Source organism: Electrophorus electricus, chromosome 4 (genome assembly GCF_041902795.1).
Source record: "Electrophorus electricus isolate QZ-2024a chromosome 4, ASM4190279v1, whole genome shotgun sequence".
Classification (NCBI taxonomy): domain Eukaryota; kingdom Metazoa; phylum Chordata; class Actinopteri; order Gymnotiformes; family Gymnotidae; genus Electrophorus; species Electrophorus electricus.
In genome coordinates this window covers 30,225,707-30,239,272 of record NC_137500.1, presented here as the reverse complement: position 1 = coordinate 30,239,272, position 13,566 = coordinate 30,225,707, and the positions used below count along the sequence as shown (strand labels likewise).

The 13,566-nt window shown below is 42.6% G+C and overlaps 1 protein-coding gene across 3 annotated transcripts in view; it reads right to left on the bottom strand.

The window, feature by feature from the left end:
- Positions 1-1,003: 1,003 nt before the first annotated feature.
- abca12 (ATP-binding cassette, sub-family A (ABC1), member 12) overlaps positions 1,004-13,566 on the bottom strand; it is a 58,643-nt gene continuing 46,080 nt past the window's right edge. For 2 of the 3 annotated variants that reach the window (XM_081713206.1, XM_081713207.1), the window contains 13 exons: positions 11,404-11,581; positions 11,010-11,125; positions 9,891-10,050; positions 8,421-8,674; positions 7,828-8,032; positions 7,412-7,521; positions 7,130-7,280; positions 5,137-5,271; positions 4,750-4,853; positions 4,359-4,451; positions 4,076-4,181; positions 3,454-3,591; positions 1,004-3,254 (listed from right to left, as the gene is read on the bottom strand). In XM_081713206.1, coding sequence (XP_081569332.1) covers positions 3,189-3,254; positions 3,454-3,591; positions 4,076-4,181; positions 4,359-4,451; positions 4,750-4,853; positions 5,137-5,271; positions 7,130-7,280; positions 7,412-7,521; positions 7,828-8,032; positions 8,421-8,674; positions 9,891-10,050; positions 11,010-11,125; positions 11,404-11,581 — 1,816 coding nt within the window. In that variant the 3' untranslated portion in view covers positions 1,004-3,188. Of the gene's footprint in view, positions 3,255-3,453; positions 3,592-4,075; positions 4,182-4,358; positions 4,452-4,749; positions 4,854-5,136; positions 5,272-7,129; positions 7,281-7,411; positions 7,522-7,827; positions 8,033-8,420; positions 8,675-9,890; positions 10,051-11,009; positions 11,126-11,403; positions 11,582-13,566 lie in introns of those variants that run through there. The other variant, XR_014123367.1, reaches the window with a different exon arrangement.

The following is a 13,566-nucleotide window of genomic DNA, read 5'->3' as shown; positions in this document are numbered from 1 at the left end:
CACACACACAGAGCAGCCTGGACAGGTACTGCAAGGCAGGTTCGGTTCAGGAATTAATGCTGTTTATGCCATATTTTGTCCCTACTAACAGCATGTTACAGCAGAAATTCAGATTTATTGGACCAGGCAAGGTTTTTCTTATTAAATGTGCAGAATCTGTGAACTCATTGTAACCTCACATTCCTGTTTTGCTTTACTGGAATGAAACCTAGTGTGGCCTTGTGTTCTTGTAGCCCATCCACCTCAAGGTTTGACATGTACATTCCAAAATGCTTTTTGCTTCACTATGGTTGTCTCCTCTGACCTCTCCACCATCAGAATGCCACTCACTGCTCACTGGATCACTTGGGTTTTTTGGTTTTTTTTTTTTTGGTTTTTTTTTTACATCATTCTGTATAAACTCTAGAGGCTGCTTTCTGTGAATCCCAGAAGATCAGCAGGTTCTGACATACTCAAAGCTGCCTGTCTGTCACCAAAAACTATTTCATGGTCACAGTGACTCAGGTCTTTTTTTCCCCCATTCTGAAGTTTGATGTGAAAAGCCATGACTTCAAAACTGCATGCATTGCTCTGCTGCCACACGATTGGCTGATTTACATGAATAAGAGGGTATACTGATGTTTCTAGTAAATTTGCTGTGCGTGTGTATGTGTATGTATACACAATGTTCTCAGAGAAACAGAAGGTTTTGGACAGAGGCAGAGCACTTTGTTTGCAGATCAGATGGAAGACCTCTGTCTGTTTCTTTGAAAACCAAGTGCATTTTATATATATATATATATATATATATATATATATACATATACATATACACACACACACACACACACACAGAGAGAGAGAGAGAAGGAGAGGTTTCCAGAGAAACAGTGCTTTGCCTCTGTCCAAGTGGCATTGTATATAAAGGAGTAACATTGTTATTAAGCCAGCTGATAAGGGTGAAGCTGTTGTTTGGAGAAAAGACCTTTATAAGGAAGAAGCAATCATGCAGGTTTCTGATACTAGTTTTTATAGGCAGACCAGCTCTGACATCACTCCACAGTTACAGTGCTACATTAAGTCCACTATTAATCATGCCAGGACACCTCCCTTGAAAAGATCCTTGTCATCCTATTGTAGCTGCTTGTAGCTGCTTGTCCTGCCCTGCAGAAGTTATATCCCAGTTTCTGGATGGCATTTCAGCCAATTGTTCAGTCCTGATCTGCATTTATTAATAACTCTAAACATTTTCTACAAGTGCCTGAATGCCTGAAAGAACAAACCTTACCTACCAGGTCCCTACTTTTTTCAATGGACATTAAAAGTTTACGCACAGTCATCCCTAATGAAGAGGGTATGAGGACTTTAAAACACTTTCCTGATGCAAGTCCTATGAAGAACCCTCCTGCAGATACTCTCTTAAGGCTGTCAGAACTTGTGTTAACTTTAAACTGTTTCACTTTTAACTCCAAGTACTACTCACAAAAAAGTGGCATTAGTATGGGTACTAAAATGGGGCCATCCTACACAAATGTCATTTTTTAATAATATACAGAACCTGGTCCCTTAGTCTTTCTGAGTTGTAGTGATGACACCTCTGCTACTGCTACATGTACACTCGAAGAGCTCCAACTGTTTCTCCGAGTTCTACCCAACTATATAATATACATGGAATATAGCACATCCTGGCATGAGGATAACCTTTTTGGATGTTTCAGTTAAGTCTGGAAATTCTTGTTTAAATACCACCATCTGTTATAAACCTACAGACTTGCTATTGGCAAATACAACTCTTCAAATTCCAAAGCCTGCAAAAACTCAATCACTCACAGCTACTAAACATTAAGGGCATTTGCACAGAGAATGAAGACTTCCTCGAGAGAGGTATGGAAATGGAAATGTCCTGTTTCTCTTGGAACTTTGTGTAATTCACTGCAATTTTGACACCATCAGACATACTTTACTACAGTACACTCCAGTTAGTCCCTGGAAAAAAATATATACAAATATTTTACATATGTGTTTGTGTGTGTGGTGTGTCTATAAAACAGCTACATGGGCTTCTATTATCTATGTAGACTTATTATGTTATATTAGTGGTTTAGATATAATATAGAAGTTACATACATGCATCGCTAACCCAGAAAGACCAACAATGACTAATTGTATTTCTCAAAAGGGTTAGAACAGTTCTGGTTCTGATCTAAATAGGCACTTGCTGCACACACAATAAGACAAGAGTTTAACATCTGCATCTAAAAAATTATTTTAATGTAAAAATAAGTTTGGTCCATTTTTAGAACGAGGATCTGTGTCTTGAAGCAGTATAAGGAAAGAGCTGATGAAATATTCAGCATGAGAAAGATGTGTCTTTAGAGGAAATATTAATGAGACAGAATATGTGGAGACATTGAAGAATCATTTATATCTTGGAGCCAAAATGGTCTTTGTGATTTATACCAACCCAAGAAGTAGCACTGCGTCAATGCTGCTAGCGGTTTGAAAGGATGAGATCCTCATTCTCCATACATATTTAATGCAGTATTAAGGAACCGAATTGTGGCTGCTTGTTTATGTTTTTTTTTAAGTTTTGATCATTAAACTAGAGTCACAATAAACAATAGAGAATGAAATGAGATTTTGTTGAAGAAAGAGAAACCCTGTGAAGATTGGCTAGGATTTAAATAAGATGCAGAATGGAACTATTCTAATGGAACTAATGCAAATATTCTACCCCAATGTCCCAGCGAGAGCAAGCTGACATTTTACATTCTTATGTCATAATTACATTTGCATAGACTACTACAAGAACTATAGAGAATTATAGAAAAGACACATCTGGAAAGACCCATTTGGCTACTTTGCCTTCATGATTTCACAAACCTTCACATGGTATATTATTTTTTGATATTTCATAAGTATTAACAAAGTACTTCTGGCCTGAGTAGTTTAGAATGGCATCCCTAGACATACAGAAAGAACCTAAGAAACAGGTTTATTCGTAAACTTAATTATTTCATTAAAAGAAAACAATAAAATAACCGAATTAAATATTTCTCTTTCCTAGCATTAGGATTAGGATATAGTCTTCAGTTACTGTATTTTAATTTTGTTTTTTATCATCATTTGTGTTTCATTATCATTTGGCGCAATCCATTTTAATCCGTGTTCACTTGTCAGCAATACTGAATCAGTGATGACGTTCCGGGTCAGAGTCTGACATCCGGGGAGTCAGAGTCCGTATCCACTTTTCCCGAAGCAAAGTTAATGAAGACCTGTGGATGCAAGCCAAAAGTTAGCCTTTTCTGTTAGTCTCAGTGCCACGGTTAGTTAATTTATCCATCCTTTGTTGTTTTTTTTCTTTCCTACTTGCTTTCTTTCTCTCCCTAACAGGTACAGATATTTTAATCTGCACAGAAATCAACGTTTCTCAGACTTCCGTCCTCCTGCTTTGCCCCTTTTCGCAGTTCTCACCTCATCCAATGTGGTCTGGCACACGGAGAAGTGTTTGATTTGCAGAGTAGCCTTGTTAGACTCCAACTGGTCAAAAATATCGGCCACGCCACCAGGAGCCACTGGAACATGGTACTCCACCATAGCCAGATGATGGTCCTGTGCAAACACAAAAATCGTGAGGTCTTACAGCACTAAAAGCACTAATAAGCAGTGCACACTACTGGTCTTTACTTGAAAACCATTACTTTCCAGTCCCGGCACTGGGGACCTTGAGCACCGCATGTTTTTGTGTGTTTTCCCTACTGGGACACACTCGGGTTGTAGTAAACATTTCAGCAGCTATGTCAGCTGTGTTGGAGCACACGGTGTGTGCAGTCCATGGGAGACCCAGGACTAGAATGAGAACACCTGCTCTAAACTCCACATTCAAGATCCCTTAAAGAGCTAGAGTTTAAAAGAGAGAGAGAGAGCGAGAGCGAGAGCAGGTCAATTGACTTATAGCCTACAGCTTACAGCACCTGCCAGGGAAAGACCCAGCAGATCTGCTTTACAATGGTTCCTGAGCTAGTTCACAGAGTGCTCCGATTTATAAGAAGATTTGTATGAACTTGTCAGCTCTTTCCCTGATAAGTGACTTCACCTTAAGGTAAGTGCTGGGAAAATGTTCCTCCATGAATCCGGTGATGGCATCTACTTCACACGAGGCACCAGCCAGGTACATCTTCACAGTGAAGCCACTGCCAAACCTGGTGGGATGGACTCAGGTAAGCCACGTCTCCATCAGTGGAGCAAGAACTGACTGCTGTCGGCAAGGGGTTTTGGTCTGGTGCACAGCTCAGGGTGAAGAGGAGAACAAGAGAGGACAGATAGAGGGAAAGTGGTGACTAATGAGTCAGTGGAGGCAGGAGAGAGGGGCCACTGACCTGTTCTTGATGTGCTGTAAGGAGCCCAGACATCTGAACTGACCTTGCACCATTATAGCCAGACGAGTACACAAAGCCTCACACTCCTCCATACTGAAATGGGCAAATACAACAAATTGAGTTAGATGCACATCAGTCCCTTCTCAGGTAATATTTTAAATGGGAACTGAAGACCCATTTCAGAGCTTTAATCTTTTCTTATTCCTGCAAGCAGTTTCCTAAAAGAGCTCTGCAGTTATTGATGTAAAGCTATGCCTCTGCATATACATCTTAATGACATTTTTATTGAATGGAAAAGAAAGGAATACACAAGAATTCAAATCCCGAGATTGGAAGAGACAGCCTTCCGCCTCCCAGGGCTTTATGTGACGTCCACGTCACATGTGCATACCTGTGTGATGTCAGAACCACGGCACATTTTCCCATCACCTCCTCAGCAATGATCTTCCAGAGGTGCCGTTTCGAATGGGGGTCCATCCCCGAGCTGGGCTCGTCCTGGGCAACGAGGATGGGTGGGGGAAACAGGTCAGTGTTCACCCTGCCCAAGGCTATGGGCAGCAAACAGCAGTATGGCGACACTATGTAATCCGCAAAAGTGGTGGTAAATTACACCATCCAATGAATCTTCCAGAAAACAATTCCTTTCACAGCACCAGTGGGTGGAACTGCTGACAGGTGGGCCAGAATAAACTGACAGAAAGATTGAAATAGGCACAGAATGGAGAAATTTCTATTATACACTGTAAACTGCATTAGGGAGAGGGGAGGAGGTAGATACCAGCAGCAGGATCTGTGGCTGTCCAATCAGAGCCAGCGCAGTGGAGAGTTTCCGTCGGGTTCCGCAGCTGTAGTGTTCACTGGTGACGCGTCTGTGGTCGTTCAGCTCAAGTTTATTCAAAAGATAGTTCACAACCTGCAGACCACAAATGCAGAGCTTTTTAAAAACTCTGAGATAAAATAAGTTGACTTTCAGGGTAACTTTCGCTAGTTAAACTAAAAAATACATTTTACATTGGTTTTACACTTTTTTCCTCTCAGCTACAGGTTTTTTTTTTCTTTTCAGTTTATTGAAGCAGTAATTGCACACAAAAAGGTTTCTGAAGTTGGACTACCACATTGATCATATGAACTCTACACTGTAATGAATCACTTTCAACAGTTTTGATTAAATGACTGTAAAAATCTGAAGCACCATGAAAGCACATCGCTGCATCCAGTTAATCAGCTGGATTCCTATACGTAGAGAGCTTAGCAACTCTGAAGTCAAAGTCAGACCTGCGACAAACCATGAGAAGCTTTGGTTTTCAGCAGGTTTACATTACCCCTCTACATTTGCTGTTAGACGGGGAGAGCACATTTGCCACAGGTCATCAGTATTTCAAACAGGATTCTTCTCAGTCTATCTCTAATCTTAGCTAATGGGCCAAACCACAGAGCCACTGAGGTAGCAGCTATAGCAACAGAAGGCAGATATAGCTCACAAATCGTTCTCTTCTTCCAAAAAGCTTTTAATGACAAGATAATGTCTTCATTAAGGTTTAGGATTTCCTTTTCTATGACAGTTTACCTTATTTTCCTGTTGGCAGTGTGGGAGCAATCTCACTTCGACTTCAAGTGAATGAGTCAGCGCATGTTCCTTGAGATGACATACCTTATGAAAAGCTTCGAAGCTGTTCCGTTTCCATTTGTCTTAGCGTTCAAAGGGGAGAAGCCGATGCTTCCAGCTGTGTTAGATGGTTTAACCACCTGATGCAAACTATAACAGGACAGTCTCCCGATGCACATGGTCAACAGATGTCCCCCATGATCATGTCAATCATTTTTGTTTTATCAGTCTTTGATCATGACAAAAAGAATCAGCTCTCAAAATCAAAAGAGCACTGTGAGAAGGCACAGACAGGACATCCTAATGACAAACGATCCCCACACTAGCCCATATGTGTGTACTCAGGACTTCAGTGATAAATCTCTCAGAGATGCACCGCTCACCTTAACCGTCACACCTTTTTTATTTAATTCCAAATGCGCGGTCATTAGTAAATGACGTCCCTAATAAATCCCATTTCTCCTGGTTGTTTAAGGCTAATGGATATTCCTCTAGTGCAGCCCAAGGCAGATTTTCCAGAAGTGTTAATTCCCAAGAATGCAGCGGGGGATGGGAGATTAATTAACTTCCTTTCTAATCGATGTGGAGAAGAACCCGCCCTTCGATATTCTGCCCCTACCAAGCTCCTTGTGTTCTACCACTGAGAAGAAGGGCAATACCCCAGTGAATCCAGTCCAGCTCTGCCTTATATTTAGAACTTTGTGGAAAGAAGTCATTGACCTGCCAGCTGCTGACAAAGAAAAAGCAGATCCAAGAGCCTGAGAGGAATGTGGTGTTTTAAAAAAAAAAATCCATGGAGGCTGGCTGTGTGTGTATTGCTGCAAGTATGAGGCAAAAGACAAGGACTAGTGTGTGTATAAAACAAAATTGACAACTAATATAGATGCCTGCTGGTTTTCCCAGAGGCCTGGCACCAGGTACTGGTGGCTCACGGTACTGTACAACTCACTCCCCTGGTGCATCATGACACATTCCACTCCCCTGTTGCATCACCACACATCTCACTCCCCTGGTGCCTCACTGCACATCTCACTGCCCTCAGCTCATTAGCTGATGAGGTGAATAGGATGTGTGGAACACTGGTGGCAGGGCAGTGATGCCCCAGGACTGGGACTGCACATACCACTGATCTGACTGGCAAACAGAGACAAAGCAGCTGTCTCACCCGGTCGGTCTCTCTCTTGGTGACACCCTTGATGCGGGCGTAGAAGTAGAGATGCTCTTCTCCTGTCATGAAGTCATCCAGGGCATCCACCTGGGGGCAGTAGCCAATGTTGACACCCTCTGTCCTGCTATCCATGATGTTGACCATTCTCCTGGAAACACAAGCAGCATTACTGCTGGAATTCTCGATACCAGTGTCTGCTTCTCCAGTGACACATGCTGTATGCCTGAGAAAATAATGGTAAGTCGTGATGAATAGTGAAAACGGAGGCAATGTGCTCACCCGTCCCAGGCGCAGACATGCGCAGAGCCGTGTGTGGGGCTGACTTCTCCTGTGAGCATCTTGAACGTGGTCGTCTTTCCCGCTCCATTTACGCCTAACAGTCCGAAACACTACAACGACCGAGAGGCCGGTCAGGTCTTTCTGCATCGGCTAGCACACGAAATTTTACCATCATGTTTCCCCTCGATGAGAATATTAGTATTATGTCATATTAAAAAGTGCTCAAGTTTTCAGGACTTCCAGTGATTACAGAGGTATTGCTAACACTCAAGACCACTAGAAAATTGCCAGTCCAAATATGAAACAAAATTTTTATTAGTGCAAAGATGTTCACTAACAATGTTATAAGGATTACTGCATGGAATGAAACAGTAATTGATGGCTGATCTATAAAGCGCTTCTGAATCAACACTGACCTCCCCTGCTGGAATGCCAAAGGACAGCTCCTGCACGGCTGGCACGCGCCGGTTCATATGCTGGTAGACTTTAGTGAGCTGTTTGACCTGTAGCAGATCGGACACAGCAGCGCCAGTGCTCACGCGCTGGCATTCAGCCAGGACGTCCTCGTCCTCCTCGCAGTTTCCTGTCCTGGGCTCCCACTTCCTCCAGCAGAAGAAACGCCTTGTCAGGGACAGAAGTGCGAGAAGTGATCTTGAGATTTAAGATGGAACTGGACCATGAAATGTTTTAATCTGATGAAATGATTTCTAAATAGCTAAAATAATGAAAACAAGATGTCTTTTTGCAGTAGAAAACTGGTGTTCGCATTAATTTATGAGGAGCAGTAAACAATTGACAGCAACCATTTCTCTACTTCCTTACAAAAACCCACAAGTTCAATAACCAATACGATGTACATCCAAAATCCTCTATAGTTTTGCATCTGCAATAACACTACTCTTTTATCTTACATTATTTACCACTGCGGAATCAAGGAGCAACACTTTGCTAAAGTTCATCAAAGTTCAAATTTGAACTCCACACAACATTGCAGATCCTGGGGTCTCACCGGACTCTCTGGAGGAGCCATCTGTTGAGCAGCAGCCGCAGGGTGAAGCAGACGAACCCTTGCAAGAATAGGGAGACCAGCATCCACCCCAGCACGTCCATGCCGAACGGGTCCTTGTAGGCATCCACGCCATACGCGCTGAGGATCTGCCGCTGCATGTCCACCCGGGCCAGTTCCACCAGCCCGTTCCCGAAGCTGAACTGGGGGAAGATCAGGAACACGGCGCTCATGGCGTGGTACACCGTCAGGACGCGCTGCCGGGGGAAAAAAGAGGAGTGGTGAGGTGATGATGGGATGGTTAGCTAATTTTCTCCTTCGTTAACCTCAGAACACGCCACCGGCGGCCGGAGGAGATCCGCTGGCCGTATTTGTTGTTTTTCTCCATTATATACATATAAAAGTGATTTGTGTGTATTCAAATGTTACATGTATGCTATAGTCTTTATGTAGCTGAAATGTCCAATGAAATTTTGTTTTCCTCAAGTCATTTTTTGGTGTACAACATACATCCAGTTGCACTATAACACTTTTGCTTGGACATATTGCAGTATGGACGTTGCCAGGTTTTGAGTTGATTGTAATAAAACAGGCTTCGTTTCAAAATTTAGGGATAATCCAAAAATGTAGTCACAAAATGGTCAGAGTTCACGATCCAGAAATCGTTAATCCAGTGTACAATTACCAACATAGGGACAGGCAAGACAGCAAAAGCCAGGTGAACTGGCAAAACCAGAAAGACAAAATAAATGTAACAGACATAACAGCTTGAACTCAATTGGCTGACTTCGCAATGACCAAATGAATGGTACAGGCTTAACCTGTAACAGGCTCAAACGCAGACTGAAGATCCATCTATCTGCAGAATATTTAAAGGACAACTGACACTGCTCCCATATTGACTGACTAATTTAGTACTTATTGTAGGGTATTGTTTATGTTGTTTAACAAACTCTAGCACTTATTGTTTATAGCACTTATCATTGTTTAAGATAGACCTTATGTATTTTGCACTTCTAGGTATCAGCATTCATCCCTGTATTCTACAGTATTCTAGTTCATTGGTATGTTTGATTCTAACCTACTGTACTGTACTAGGATATTCTATGAGTAAATGACAAAGCACTTTTGTAAGTCACTCTGGATAAGAGTGTCTGCTAAATGCCGTAAAGGTAAATGTAAATGCTTATATAGGGAAACACATGGGAAAACAAGACACGGGTGACACTTGGAACGAACAAGAGGTTTATGGGTATTGTAGTCTGTAGTGTGTTGCGTCCTTGTTGAAGATGTAACAGACATATGTTGAATGCATGTGGTATGATAAGCAACATAGAATGCAGAAAATATGTTGAACCTGTAATATGCTTATAATAAATAAGTCAAACTCTCATGTGACCCATATACACGGTGAAGAAAGCGTCGTTTCTGATGCAGTGCCTCCATTAAACTGCTCTAATGGCCGGTCCGTACCTCATCAGTGTGGATGAGCTGTCCTAGGAAGTAGAGGATAGCTGTGGAAATGATGGTGTTCAAACTGATGAAGAGGTTGATGCACACATAGCTGATGAAGGCCATCTCTGTGTCTTTAAACAGGGATGAGAGGAGGTACATCCAGGGGAAGCTTGCAAACCTGTAAAAGAGCCCTGAAGTTAAAACAGGCAGGCGAAAGCAAGGAGGGACCGAAGACAGCTGAGGAGGAAAATTACGAAGGAGAAATGCCCACTTGAACGGTATCTAAAAGGAGGGATGTAAAAAAAAAAGGAAGAAAGAATGGAAAAACTGTTCCCAAGCTGAGCTAAGAGAGTGGAAGATAAATGACTTCATCTGCTCTCGCGCAGTGAGGCTTTTCTGCACTACAAAATGATCTGCTTTTTTATTCATTACTCTCTGTGATTGGGGTGGAGGGGGGGTCAAGGAAGAGGATGTGCTTAAACAGGGGGGAGTGTGTGTGTGTGTGTGTGTGTGTGTGTGTGTGTGTGTGTGTGTGTGTGTGTGTGTGTGTGTGTGTGTGTGAGTGAGTGAGCGAGACCGTGTGCGTGTGGGGTAGGGCGAGTTTTCCATCTAACGCATGGATGCCAAACAAAAGCAATTAAGCAGCTCGGGGTGAAAGCGCACACGCGGACAGCGCCGCTGGGGGCTAATTTATGGGCTGGCGAGCCGGATATGCCGGAGCTGCCGAGCTCCCGCAGCGTGCCAGGACACCCACTCCACCCCAGATTCTGCAGCGCGAGGGCCAGCCGCCACAGCACTGACCCAAGCCCCCGGGGCCGATTAGCCGGGCAGCCGAGTGGGCAAATCGCATCCACAGACGCCCACGCTGCCAGTGCAGCTCTAATCATCGTCTGGTGCGCAGCACTAAACTTCAAATGGTGATGTGCAGGTGCTGACACACAGATATTTAATTCCCAAGCAAAGGTTTGCAATTCCCAAACACATTGGAAACTGGGAATTCCTTCTTAACAGAATTCTTTCTTAAAATAGATTAAGTTTCTATTTCTATAACATTTTGACCAAATTGTGATATTCCTTTTGATATCCAAGGCCATGCTGTTTAAACCTTAAATGCATTTTCCCATCTTTAATACGAACCCAAAGAGCACCAGCAGCAGTGTGACTGCTCCTAGATTCAGCCTGTCGTTGAAGGCTGGCACCTGGAAGGCAGCAATGACGATCACAGAGAGCAGCACAGGAACCATGTACAGAGCCTACAAACAGAGAGAGGGAGAGAGAGATTATTATATCAGTTATTATAAATGTTATTAGTTGTATCTGACAACAATCAAAAGCAATCCTGCAACTATATTTAAGATTTTAAGATTATGTTATGCACTACATTATAGTGCATTCAAATTAACTTTTAAAATCAGTAAATACGGATATGGGGAAGAGGCTAGATTACTAAAAGGAGAAGACACATTATTGTGGTCAACAGACAAACATGTAATCCCATCCAGAAGGCTTTGACATGAAGGGAATTCAGTACCATATCGTAGAAGAAGTTGATGGTCCAGTAGAAAGCCTCACTGATGCCTGAAATGTGCTGGAGCCTTTTGGAGCAGGTGTGGTGCTCCTGCACCTCGTAGATGACAAAGCTTGCCGTCATGATGGAGTAGCCAGTGAGGATGCACAATGCCACCATGATGCTGACCAGGCCGCGCACCCTGACGGACACACAGGCAGCGTTTGCTCAGAGGAGGTGCTTCAACCACCACACAACAAGAAGAAAGCGCTTTGTAGTGCTACCCGTGAGCTCAGTAGTTATGGAACCCATGACCGCGTTGGTATGACTTCTGCTCTCTCACACTGTTCAGCAGAACAGGTTTAGGTGTCTATCTCGCACATAGTGGTTAGGACTGAGCGTGTCCTTTTCTGACTTGCTCGTGAAGAGAGTTCCAGAGAGTTCTGTGGTAACCATGGCATCGATGCTCAGAAGTGAGCCGGTGCGTATGTATGTTTAGTCCCGCCCACCTGCCTGACTCCCCCTCCCTGCTCCCTCCTCATCTCTAAACACTCCCCTTCCACACAGGCAGCCATGTGGCTCAGGGCCAGGTACAGTGAGAACATACGACAAATCAGAAAATTGATCTGAAGGAGCAGAATCACGCTCAATGCTGTGGAGGTGAACATTTCACACTTCACTGTGAGCGGGGCTCGCTCCAATTTCTAACAGCAAACAACAGCACTTAAACGCACAGAGCCGAATAAGGACAGAAAACAGACTGTGGTCTGAGACACGGCTTATAAAATATCGTTCAAATCCATCCTATTTGTGCAGGCAACAACTAACCTCTCCTTACTAATGTGAATAAGCTTTCTTAGCCTCTGTGAGCAGCTTTAAGATATCTGTGTACAAGCAATTGTGAATGAAAGACAAACACACAACGATTGTTCAATTCAAATGAACTAGATAGCATCAAGCACAGAATAATGAGAAGAGGGAGAAGTGGAGAGACAGACACTTAATCAACACAAAGCTCACCATAACACCAAACAGCAGCACGACACAGATGTTAGATATCAGTCACTGAAACATCGATGACATAGTTCATTACAAACCACCTGGCTCTCATTCTCAGTGCCACTGAGCATCTATTTTTTAAATAGCAGTCATTTTAATGGCATAGTGTTTACATTTTAAAACAATGATGCTTTTTCATTATTATTACAATTTCTGTGATTATTAATAACTAATTATGAATTACTGATACTCTGTTATTTATATTAGTGTAGTTTGTATGGCAGGCAACACTAAGATAAAATATTGATGCAAATGAGCTGAGAGGGCAGAGGTGATACAGCTACAAAGAAGAGGTCCCATAACCATAACCTTACGTTTGGGGATCAATAAGGACATTTTTTGCATTAGTTTCAGACCTTATACAGTAAATTATTTTTTATACCAGGGTTCAAAAGATTCAAGAGTCAATCTACAGAACCTAGGATCAATTTCACTAAGAGTATGTACACCCGTACAAACAAAGGCTTGGTGTCTTGTGCACAGTGCAGCTTAAAAGTATGAATACTGATTAAGAATCTCTTTGCACTTTTAGTCTCTGCCATTGTTAACGAAATAAATGACAAGTTCCTGCAGATAACCTTGTGTCAGCAGCCTTTCACTGTCCTGCTGTGCAGACGTGGATTTTCAGAGTGAGCCTCACTTTAAACTAAGGATAGAACCATTTCAATACTGTATCATAAAACTGAAAGAAATGTTGAAGTGTATTGAAATTGAAAACTGCATCACTGACACTCATCCCCTGTGTCTACCAAGGATCTCTCCTCTGTAAGGTTGTATGTGAGGCAATCCAGTTTTTTTTTTCACAAGGCATGCTACACTGCAGTATTTATTTCAAAATAAAAATTTGCATTTCTCTGAGCCAAACCAATCTGTGTAGTACGTAATTGGAACTCTGTAGAATATTTGTTTTTTATTACATAAGATATTGAAAATCGAACCTCAATCTCAAACACTATGATATTTTTTTGGAAACTAAATTAAACACATGAGAATTCATGCTGAACTTAGCATGAAAGGCTTCATAAACATCTTCTACCTGGCTCACCATGCCTCTCTCTCTCTCCCTCCCTCCCTCTCTCTCCCTCCCTCCCTCCCTCCCTCCCTCTCTCTCCCTCCATTCTTTACCCA